Source organism: Haliotis asinina, chromosome 3 (assembly GCF_037392515.1).
Source record: "Haliotis asinina isolate JCU_RB_2024 chromosome 3, JCU_Hal_asi_v2, whole genome shotgun sequence".
Classification (NCBI taxonomy): domain Eukaryota; kingdom Metazoa; phylum Mollusca; class Gastropoda; order Lepetellida; family Haliotidae; genus Haliotis; species Haliotis asinina.
Genome location: NC_090282.1, coordinates 72,958,171 through 72,970,809, shown reverse-complemented (window position 1 = coordinate 72,970,809; position 12,639 = coordinate 72,958,171). Strand labels below are relative to the sequence as shown.

The 12,639-nt window shown below is 38.1% G+C and overlaps 1 protein-coding gene across 8 annotated transcripts in view; it reads left to right on the top strand.

The window, feature by feature from the left end:
- The window catches only part of LOC137278424 (rho guanine nucleotide exchange factor 28-like), a 252,564-nt gene that overhangs the window by 179,443 nt on the left and 60,482 nt on the right, over nucleotides 1-12,639 (top strand). For 4 of the 8 annotated variants that reach the window (XM_067810746.1, XM_067810742.1, XM_067810743.1 and 1 more), the window contains 3 exons: nucleotides 1,113-1,214; nucleotides 3,240-3,257; nucleotides 4,658-4,772. In XM_067810746.1, the coding sequence (XP_067666847.1) occupies nucleotides 1,113-1,214; nucleotides 3,240-3,257; nucleotides 4,658-4,772 (235 nt within the window). The remainder of the gene's footprint in view (nucleotides 1-1,112; nucleotides 1,215-3,239; nucleotides 3,258-4,657; nucleotides 4,773-12,639) is intronic. The other 4 variants (XM_067810744.1, XM_067810741.1, XM_067810747.1 and 1 more) reach the window with 2 other exon arrangements.

Here is a 12,639-nt window from a genome sequence, read left to right as displayed (position 1 = left end):
CAGTAATGCATGAAAATCTGCATGATTATTGCATGTTTTATGGTGAAGGATTTTCTTTTGTTTGGTGCACCAGCATGTTGCATGGTTATTTTTCAGTTTTAGAACATACCATGGCATTACTTAACTATCTTAACAATATTGACTCATGAATCTTGTTTTTCAGCCTCAATGACCTTTCATCGTCTTCTTGTCCCTCTGCTTGTCAAATCTTTATACATAGTCCTCCCAGTAAGGTTTTGCCCCACTCTAAAAGCTTTACCCACCAAATAGATGTAGCCTCTAGATAGAAAGGATTAGCTTAGGATGACCCTCAACTAAACGTATAACCCAAAGATTCCAATAATAGTTCACTTGCAGATATTTGCATGGAGTGATCATAGGTAGACTAAGCTGATATGGCATGTCATATACAGTGATAAATTCCTATATTCTATTCTATATTCTATGCTTAGAAGGTATTGTATTGGATAAGAGGAATGGTTGGCCAATTAGTCCAAAGTGCTGCGATTTGTTATACGGAGTTGCACCCCTTGGACATGCTAGAACCTAGGATCGTGAGTTTGATTCCTGGTTTGCCCTAAAGATTTATGGAGGTTTGTCAGCACCAGACAGTTGCTAAAGGAATTTGACCAAGTGGTGAAAGGTGTGAGACCTCCATCTGTTCCAACTATTGTCCCAGACCAAGCTGACCTGCTGTGATTTAACTGGAATAGTGTTGAAGCAGCATTGAAACCGACTCACTGACTCAATACTATTTTATCAACAAATCTTTAAAATAAGATATTGTATGAAAGTATATCATTTCATTTTTCCCTATCTGCTTAACATATCATTTTTTTCAAAAGATCATATTTCTATGTAAATTCATATGAAACCTGTTAGATATATACCAATGGTTGAGTTCCGTAAATACCAATGGCAGAGGTGAACATTTTGTAAGATGGGCCCTTTAATTTAGTAATGTGTTTCCCAGTTCAAGCAGATAAATGTGCTCAGTTCATAGTGGAAAGAAGAATAGAAGATGAAATAAAGAACCTGTGAGAAGCTCTGTAGAACGGACTTAAAGTGATGATACAACATCTAAGAGTTAATACCACTCATCTGATTAACAGTGCACAGTTTCGGCGCCAAGATGAAATTGAAGAAGAAGATGAAAATGTTGCTCCTGTTCGTCGGCGCGGAGGGGAGATATCACTTCAGGATTTTCTCAGCGAGTGAGTGGACCAGCCTTCCTCGATCCTGTCATTGCTGTTGTGTAGTCTTACCTTTTTCAAATCGAGAGATAAACACTGTGTTCCCATGGTTACCAAACTTTATCACTGCCCCATGTGTCATCATTGTATGTGATCTGTTCCCCTTATCTTGCTCATCTCATCTCATCTCCTTGTACGTTCCTGTGATTCTTAGTTGAAGACATTGACTGTTTTCAAATCACTCTTTCTTCTTCTTGTAGCAGTCATGCTCACATCATTTTGTCCTTCATCCTTCTTTTCGTCATCGTTCACTCTGACTAATAGTGGGATAGCCTAGTGGTTAAAGAGTTTGTTTGTCATGCTGAAGGCCTGGGTTCAATTCCCAATGTGGTCACAATGTCTGAAGCCCATTTCTGGTTTCCCTGCTGTGATATTTTGGTATAATATTGCTGAAAGCGGCGTAAAACCACACTCACACTCTGACTCAGTATTTCAGGTATAGTCTTGTTTCAGTTGGTGCAATTTCACCACCTGTTGTCTTTTTACCAGCTTCAGTCTAGGGTTAAGCTAGAAAATGTTGGCACCTTTACCAGATAAGGAATTGATAGTGGAATTAGGACTACCTATAATGTTGATGTTCACCTTAGTAAACATTTCCCTGTGAAGCTTCCTGAATCATTCTTCAGACCATTCAGCTAGTCTTAAGTCATGTCACAGTGAATCATGTAGAGGGATCTAGCATAAGGAGAGTTTTCAAGCCAGTTCTCTGTCATGGTGACTCACATAATTTGGTTATTGTGACTCGCATTAATGATCACAAGTCACTATGACTCGCATCAAACTCTGGTGCCTTGTAAACAAGTGAATGTGAGTCATGGTGACTCAAACGATTGATAATATGTCATGGTGACTCACATCAATGATATTTAGTCATTGTGACTCACATCAAACTGGAACTTGTGAATAAGTGATTGCGTGTCATGGTGACTCACATCAATGATAATGAGTCATTGTGACTCACATCGAACTAGTGCCTTGTGAACAAGTGATTGTGTATATTGGTGACTCGCATCAATGATCATGTGCCATGGTGACTCACATCAAACTGGCAACTTGCAAACAAGTGATTGTGTGTCATGGCGACTCACATTAATGACATTTAGTGTTTGTGGCTGATATCGATGACCATGTGTCATTGTGACTGACAACAGTGAAGAGTCTCATCAAAGATCATGTGTCTTTTAGACTCACATGGTGTCTGTTTCAAACTGTATCTCATAACGTACCTGAGGTGACTCACATTATGAATTACAGGTTTAAGTTACGTGCACAGGGACTTCATCCATCAGAGTCTTTTCATTAAGTTTTATTACAAACTGTATCAGTTTGACTCATGTAAGTGAACATGTGGTAGTGTTTGTCTACTCATCTGTCTCTCTGACTCACTGTTGTCCATGTTGACATGTATGATCCTAGGTGTTCCGCTCTCATTACATTTTGAGTGGGGGTTGGGCGAATGGTTAATTCTATTCTGTTTATGGTGTGAAGCCTATTGCTGTTGATCTCTTGCTGGAATATTGCTAAAAACAGCATAGAACAATCACTCAGTTCAAAGCATGGTCAGTCGCATACTTCCCATTTTTGTAAGACGTCAATTTACCATTCTATGAAATCATCATCATGTTTGTTTCTTTATACATGTATCAGTTATTTATGATGTATATGTACCCGAGGTATTATGGGTCGGTGGGGTGGCCTAGAGGTTAAAGCGTTCTGTCATCACGCAGAGGACCCAGGTTTGATTCCCCAGCTGGTTACAAGGTGTGAGGCTTATTTCTAGTGTCCCCCACCGTAATACTGCTGAAATATTGCTAAAACCAGCACAAAACTAAACTCACCGACTCCTGAGGTTTTATAGTATGAAGTCGATAGGAAATACAGGGTGTAATTGATGAGACAGATCTGCTATGACAAGTTATTAGAGAATTATCACACTCTGACTAAGTTCGGTTTACTGATACATTATTTCCCATTAATTCCTTGCAGAACTCCTGAAAAAGAAAGGTAAAATTCTCTGTCACCCCACCATTTGCACTTTTTTTCCACCACCACCACCACCACCATCACCAACTGCAGCACAATTGTTGACCATCTTTTCACTGAATGAATTGACTGCACTACAAACGACAAATCACCTTCAGCATTTGACCTCACCCCTTTATGCTTGATAAATATGTTATACTCCAACGAAAATGTTTTGTTTCATATGTGTAGTGACAAGCTTATTTTTTAATTATACACACATTCCTACCGATCCATTGCACAAATCCTACACAACCCCTTGTATATAATTCATTTGTAAATTCCCAACTGTTATCGCCCTGCAATATATCTTCCAGCAACCCCACCCCCATTTTGTTTCAGAGGTCCAACCTGCATATTCTTGTAACTTGTGGAAATTTATGAATATTCTGTGGAGCACAAGCCAAGATTTTGTATTTTTATCTTCTCCTGGGTTTCATGAAGGACAAACATTTGTGGGTTATTTTTCTATGACTATTTATTTTCAGAAACTAATATTGTTTTATGGTGTATAGTTAACATGCTTCCTAACCACCTATCAAGGCCCTAACTCTTCTAAGCTTAACAATGCTGCTTTGTATATCGCTTGTTGTGGATATAAAGCCTTGGTTCTGAGAAACCTGTAAGTGCTGAGTCAGAGGTATTTGTTTTCCAGGTCACTGTAACTTCGGTAGTTTGGCACACACTTCATTTTCATAGTGTCATGCTCCAGTGTGTAACTTGTTATCACGGTCTGTCCAGATAAGGGTTACCAAGAGGAAACGAAATATTAAACTGAGCCAGTGAATTTTAGTTTTGTTTACAATATTTGTACAAAGTTTGTTTGGAATTAATCCCAAAAATATTATCAGACCAAAATCTTACTCTATAAAATCTTAAAAATGGTACACTATATACAGAAACAGACTATATCTGTGATAAGAAGAGCATTCAGCATTTCATTGGGGGTGAAAACAGAATCAAACAGTGGTACAAAGAACACCAAATATACTCATAGAAACAAATAAGGGAACACATGAAATTTAATGTACAAGTGTTCCTTTATTCTTTTATAGATTTCTTCACGAGGTATATGTTACACTGTGGGTGAAATTCTGGAAATTAATAAAGAAACACTGTTACTTCCATGTGTTTCCTTATTTCTTTCTGTGAGTATATTTAGGATTGGTTAAGTATGGTTAGGATTCAGAAAGTGTCTGATAGAAAATTAATTACTTGTTTATGATCAGGATATTTGTTAAACAGAAAGACAACAGTTTCCCAAATTAATTGCTGAAAGAGCATGCAGTCGAAAACTAGAAAGAGGATAGTGTAAGGGAAAATTCAGAGATTTTTAAAATCAATTAGAAACTGAATATTGATACTGTTTTGCCTCTTCTCAGATCTGCCAGTTTCGACCTTGAAGACCAGAGAGCCAAGCAACGGAAGGAAGAAGAGAGGAAGAAGCGGAAACCCAGTGTCTTCTCTCGTTTCCAGAGCAGCTACCGGACCAAGAAGGTATGTGGCAATAGTTAGCATGTCTTCATAATCATTATTACCTGTCAAGGTATGGGTACTTGCATACTAATCTTCTCTGTCATACAAGTGTCATATTGTGTTGACCTGTGTTGTCACAACTTAACCTGACAATTTGATTTGATAACTGATGACCTCTCAATTATGTCACGTTGTAACAGAACTACCTTTCCATTCATAATGAACTTGTGAATTCATTCATTCTGCAGCTTATGTGTATTGTGGAAATGTAAATATTGTGAATGTTGCTGTGTCACTGTTTAATTGTGAGTTGAACCGCAGATATAACGAAAATATACCATTTTGTCATTTAGTGCATGTAAAACATGGGTAATAAAATACCACACACGTTCTCATTATTTACAAATCATACGAAACTTGTGACCTTCCCATGGTATCTGACCTTGCTTTTGCTCAGGCAAATACCACAGGAATGACACTTGTTTCGTATAATGTAATGAGACCTCATGTAGTGTCCATCCTACTGGTCTAGTAGATACAGCGTCTGCCCTAATAAAGGTAGGTTTGAGTTCTGTTCCTTGGTCTCATCATACAGATGTTGTTTAAGGATAGTACTTGATGTAACCTTGCTTGGCGCTTGGTATTCAGGGCATGAAACATGGACGAGGTTCATAGGCTGCATATGCTATGTTTGAGTATTGTGTCATAGTTAAACTGTCACAAGTGGACGAGGTCCTTAGGCTACATATGCTGTGTTTGAGTATTGTGTCATAGTTAAACTGTCACAAGTGGACGAGGTCGTTAGGCTGCATATGGTGTGTTTGAGTATTGTGTCATAGTTAAACTGTCACAAGTGGACGAGGTCCTTAGGCTACATATGCTGTGTTTGAGTATTGTGTCATAGTTAAACTGTCACAAGTGGACGAGGTCGTTAGGCTGCATATGCTGTGTTTGAGTATTGTGTCATAGTTAAACTGTCACAAGTGGACGAGGTTCATAGGCTGCATATGCTATGTTTGAGTATTGTGTCATAGTTAAACTGTCACAAGTGGATGAGGTTCATAGGCTGCATATGCTGTGTTTGAGTATTGTGTCATAGTTAAACTGTCACAAGTGGACGAGGTCGTTAGGCTGCATATGCTGTGTTTGAGTATTGTGTCATAGTTAAACTGTCACAAGTGGACGAGGTCGTTAGGCTACATATGCTGTGTTTGAGTATTGTGTCATAGTTAAACTGTCACAAGTGGACGAGGTCGTTAGGCTACATATGCTATGTTTGAGTATTGTGTCATAGTTAAACTGTCACAAGTGGACGAGGTTCATAGGCTGCATATGCTATGTTTGAGTATTGTGTCATAGTTAAACTGTCACAAGTGGACGAGGTCGTTAGGCTACATATGCTGTGTTTGAGTATTGTGTCATAGTTAAACTGTCACAAGTGGACGAGGTTCATAGGCTGCATATGCTATGTTTGAGTATTGTGTCATAGTTAAACTGTCACAAGTGGATGGGGTCGTTAGGCTACATATGCTGTGTTTGAGTATTGTGTCATAGTTAAACTGTCACAAGTGGACGAGGTCGTTAGGCTACATATGCTATGTTTGAGTATTGTGTCATAGTTAAACTGTCACAAGTGGACGAGGTTCATAGGCTGCATATGCTATGTTTGAGTATTGTGTCATAGTTAAACTGTCACAAGTGGACGAGGTCGTTAGGCTACATATGCTATGTTTGAGTATTGTGTCATAGTTAAACTGTCACAAGTGGATGAGGTTCATAGGCTGCATATGCTGTGTTTGAGTATTGTGTCATAGTTAAACTGTCACAAGTGGACGAGGTCGTTAGGCTACATATGCTATGTTTGAGTATTGTGTCATAGTTAAACTGTCACAAGTGGATGAGGTTCATAGGCTGCATATGCTGTGTTTGAGTATTGTGTCATAGTTAAACTGTCACAAGTGGACGAGGTCGTTAGGCTACATATGCTGTGTTTGAGTATTGTGTCATAGTTAAACTGTCACAAGTGGACGAGGTTCATAGGCTGCATATGCTGTGTTTGAGTATTGTGTCATAGTTAAACTGTCACAAGTGGACGAGGTTCATAGGCTGCATATGCTGTGTTTGAGTATTGTGTCATAGTTAAACTGTCACAAGTGGACGAGGTCGTTAGGCTACATATGCTGTGTTTGAGTATTGTGTCATAGTTAAACTGTCACAAGTGGACGAGGTTCATAGGCTGCATATGCTGTGTTTGAGTATTGTGTCATAGTTAAACTGTCACAAGTGGACGAGGTCGTTAGGCTACATATGCTGTGTTTGAGTATTGTGTCATAGTTAAACTGTCACAAGTCATTACTAGAGCAAGGAGGCACACTAACATGTACATACATCTTCCTATCTGATTGTAGTAATCTGTATGGTCCTAAGAGCAGAGATCACAAATCAGTGGAAGTTGTGCTACGTTGTTCATAGAGTATTTGGATGGGTTACCATGATTGACTCCTGTGAGTGTATGGGACTGAGTGTGTCACAAGTCTATTATCTTGCTGTCACATACTCACACTTGTTAAGAGCTGTATCCAGCCGTGAAGGCTTTTCCTGCCCTGATTTCTCAAAGCAAACTCTGAGCTTTGACTTAAGTTGACATTTTACTCAAATTTGAGAAAAAGCATTTCTCAGAATGAACTGAAATCGGCACAAAACTCAAACTATAGGAAACAATTTGAGTTTCATGAATAGATTACTTAATTAGTTTGGGTTTTATATGACAAAAATGCAGGTGAGTTAAAGATTCAGCTGTTTCAAATTGTGAAACTCAGTTTGAGATTTGAGTGAAATCGGAGCCGGATGTACTAGTATCCATTTTGAGCATTTTAATTTTGAAAGTTGAAATATCTTATGCATGTTTCACTGTATTTTACTGTCCCAGAGTGTCACACCTATCCTTCTGAAAGTGGACACATGAAACTTTATGCCTTGGCACTGAAGTGTTCTTGTCTTGGGCCTGGCCATAATTCAAAGTATATGCACCATCAGTATTAATTTGCATTGTTTCTGATAAAATTGTCAGATTGTTGGTATGTTTATCAAAATGGCATTTATATTATGGAAAGGTATGCAATACCATTTATACTTGCTTCAAGATAAATGTTCATCAATACTGACACACTGTCTTGTTCAGTGTTGAAATCAAATGAAGCACCCATAAAATCACACTGACCGTACATGTCAGCTATAACATCAGCAACGTATGAATCATCTATCATGTGCCTTTGTTTTGTTTTAGGTATGTTTTTCAAGGGGATTATTGTGTCAGATGTCTGTAAGTGCACATGATAGTCACTCCTTGCAACATGCAGCAGAGTGTTATAGTTGGTGTGTATATTGTATAAAGGTGCTTAGTCACATCTGTGTCTCTAGTTATTGGCAATTTGTCAGATCTGAATCATTCAACTGTGCTGTCTCATCAGATTGTATTGTGGAGCAGAACCTGCAGTCCAGTCATCAAGGAATACTTTCTTCTCTTTTGGAGTGTCCTAACAAAGTTAGGCATGGACGGGTTGTGAATGTCTGGGTTCTTTTACCTGCTAGTGATGTGTTGAACCTGTACTTGGAAGTGAGTAAGTGAGTGAGTTTAGGTTTACACTGCACATGGCAATATTCCAGCTATATGGTGGCAATCTGTAAATAATTGAGTCTGTACCAGACAATCTAGTGATCAACAGCATGAGCAACGATCTGCATAAGTGGGAACCAACGACATGTGTCAACCAAGCCGGACCATCAGGTCCCTGGTGGATATGCCTGCTGTAATGTAAACAGCAGCCTAAAACCTAACACTCGCTTGCTCGCTCACTCGCTCACTCACTCACTCACTCACTCACTCACTCACTCACTCTACCTTATTCTTCATATACAGATTACATGAGAATGAAAATATCATTGTGATCCATTTCTGCATCATGTTGATGGCACAGGCCCATGATATGAGATTTATTTCAGTTGTGACGGATCTTCTACATGAATATATATTATACTTGACAATGTATAGTGAACTTCCATCGATCATATGTTGTATACAGATCCTGTTTGGGAACAATATTGTCAACAACATAAACTGTATTTTCTATAATAAATGCACAGGACTTACGAAACTGATATGAAATTATTATCAAAATTATACGTGAGTTAAAGTTGTCAAAAAACTATTCTTAGTAAAAAATACTGTTAACAGTTTTATGTTATTATTATCCATCAAAACTAGTTTGTTCTTTAACCAAATCTGTAACACAAAAAAGGCATTGATTATTTTTGATTTTGTTGTAAGTACAAAGTGCATGGAGATTCCTCTGGAAAGTGGTCAGATGGTGTTTACTTGGAGCTTGGCATTTAAAATGATGAATGCGGTACAATTAATACAAGGGTATCTGGAACAGAGAGAAAGAAATGCATGTCCTTAGGTATGTTTTTCAAGGGGATTATTGTGTCAGATGTCTGTCATTATCCATTCCTTCTTGTTGTGCTTCTTCAATTAATAGTTCATGGGAACTGCATCTATGTGTTGTGACCTTGCCTTGTGACCTTGCCTTGTACACTCAGCTCTTCTAGCAATTTTCCTATAAATCCATAACTGCAGACTGTTATGTTGTTTCACACTGAGACTATATGTCCAGTCAGTCAACCTTCATCAGCCATCACATCCTTGGGCTGTACTGGCCAGTGAGTCTCTTCTGCTTTGTGATGTTTCTGGATGAATTGTAAGAATTGTAAGTAATTTTTCTCATTTCAACAGCTTAAGTCAAAAAAGGGTAAAATATTTAAGTCAAAATGTTGTACCCAAAGCTGATGCTGACTTACTTTTGAACATCATGTACAAGTGGTATGGAGGTAACTCTGAAAGAGTCAATATGTTGTACCCAAAGCTGATGCTGACTTACTTTTGAACATCATGTACAAGTGGTATGGAGGTAACTCTGAAAGAGTCAATATGTTGTACCCAAAGCTGATGCTGACTTACTTTTGAACATCATGTACAAGTGGTATGGAGGTAACTCTGAAAGAGTCAATATGTTGTACCCAAGGCTGATCCTGACTTACTTTTGAACATCATGTACAAGTGGTATGGAGGTAACTCTGAAAGAGTCAATATGTTGTACCCAAAGCTGATGCTGACTTACTTTTGAACATCATGTACAAGTGGTATGGAGGTAACTCTGAAAGAGTCAAACGCTTTCATGTGATTGATGTGAATAAAATTGTTATGAAATGTTAATTCAATAACAACTACAGTGACCAGGGCTGCGGAGTCAGGATGTCTGGAATCATGATATAACTGTGACAGATTTATTGCTATTTTCATCATGGGTGAGTCTCATGCCACACCATGAATATTGGTCAGAGAGGTGTTAAGCCAGTCTTGCAAATTCCACTTGAATCTGTGTTTGTGTTTGTGGCTTTTAGTTGTTGAATTACTGCATGGTTGATGTCAGATTGTACATGTATGTACCAGGTGTTACATGGGTGCTGTCTGAAAGTACTGTGGTTAATGTATGTTTCCACTTTGAGTAACAATCATTTCATACACTCTAAAATAGCAATATCTCAGGGTAAAGCCACATTAACTAGCTGCGGCTAGTAGGTTGCAAGAGTTGTATGTTCCCCAGGGAGTTGAAATTGAAAATACAGTGTACCTTTAAGATGAATATCCAGGGAAAAATCATCAAGGGAAAAATAAGGCACCTTTGACCTGCAGAAATGGATATCGGTATTCTACTAGTACTTAGCATAATATTATACATTTTTTCTGATTAACGATTGTATTTTCTTTGCTTAAATGGGAATAGGAATGGGGACAGGATGATCAGTCGTGAATGTGTCTGTTGCCAGCTTTCACAGAGTGCTATGTTTGGATCTTTGGTCGGGACAGTTGTGGTATATGAAGAGCATACTGTATTAGCAGAGTGGAGTTTTTGTATTATGACATACAGTGAAATGTATACCCTTTCACTACAAATAGTTAAAAGGATAAAAAGTTGTTTGTGTGGGCGGAAACAATAACTTGTTTACTACTTCTTTTTTTTTTCTGTGTGTCTGGAAATTTGGCATTTTTCCTGACTGAAAATGGTTTGTTTATGAATCCCAACAGGAACTAAGGAAATGGCTGTCACAAGGTTTCACATACCTGCAACTTCTAGGAAAATAGGAGTGAAAAGTACCTTGTTTTAATAATGTTTGCATGTCACACCAAAGCTCTGGGTTTGATTCATCATCCTGATTTTGCTGTTTATGATTTATTATTTGCAGTAAAATGTCTAAAGGAGATGACTATGGAAGGGGAGGTAACTCTTTTTCTTGTTCCCAGAAACTCCCAACAGCACATGCTTCTTTCATGTTTCTGACCATATACGTGTATATTGGAGATTAGACCTTATTAAGTTTAGAATTTTTATTTTGCACCAGTTGCTTCAATAATTAAATGTAACATTCATGTTTTCTTCTTTTTTTTTTCAAAATTTTAGTGAATAATTTGGGTTGAACACCACTTTGGAAAGTGTGAGAGTTATCATTTGTTTGTTTGTTTACTGTCTAGCGCTGCACTCATCAGTACTCCAGTTGTATCACAGCGGTCTGTACATTGTTGCTTCTGAACCAGACAATCCTGTGATTAATATCTTGAGCATCGATCTACGCATTTTAGAATGACTTGTATCAACCAAGTGAGCGAGTCTGACCATTCTGTACCACTAGCGGCCTTTTGCTGAAGACAGTTCTAATCCAGATCTTCACGGGTTATCAGTTATCACTGCTTGTCCAATTTATGCAGGAGGAAATCTAACAGTAATGGTGATCTCAGATATTCAACAATTACAGTACAATAATAAACCAAGAAATGTGATTTGAACTCACTGTCACAGGTTCCTGTTCGAATAAGGGACATAACTCACTAGGAATCATTGAGCTTCTGAAGACTGGGACAGTTCAAACTACAGTTAGGGACAGCAACAAAATTGGATATCAGATGGTCTTGAAATAACCATATTTTATCATTTGTTAATTTTTTGCAAGGTTTTTGTCGATGGTAGTTTTAATTAAAGCTAGCAGCTGCTACGCAGTTGTCAGTGTGATGTAACACATTTATATCCTGGTTTTATGATTCACTCTCATCTTATGTGGTAATCAGTCTCACGTGCTGCAGGTTTTAATAAGTAATTAGTGTTGATCTTGGTTACATGGTTGTACAAGACTACAGGATGCTGGATGAGAGTGAGTCACTGCATCATTGCTGCTTCTGTACATAGTCTGGATGTTCTTGGTATGCCATGTACCCAGTGAACATGGCTCTACATCGTCCTACACAAACTGATGTCAGCGCTAAGATTGTCATGTCCCTTATTTGTGTGTGTATAATCATTTGTAAAGTCCCAGGATTGTTCGTTTGAAGCCCACACTTACCTTGTTTAAAAGTCTTTCCGTGTTTGTCGTAAATATGGCAAAGGTCTAAGACCCGCATTACTTGGGGATTCCTAAGTCTGCTGGAAGATTTCATCAACCCCATCTATTGTATAAACTCACATCCCTGCCATGTATGTATTTCTCCTTGTGTAAATGATTTGCATCTTTTGCTTGAGAATGTTGTCAGAATCTACACCAAAACATCGCATCCATTGTAGGAAAGAAGTTTGCAATCCATAAAAGTCTTCATCTTCTTCATCAAAATAACTGAAATCTTAGTCTTGGATAAATTGAAATTCTGGAACCTGGAGCACACTGATGTACCAAAAATCTATTGTGAAAAACGAATTCTCTAACTTACTGTTTGTAAGTCTGTGTTGAAGTATGAGAGTTACATATCTTAGCAGTGAGACTGTCATAACTGTGTGTTGTAGTG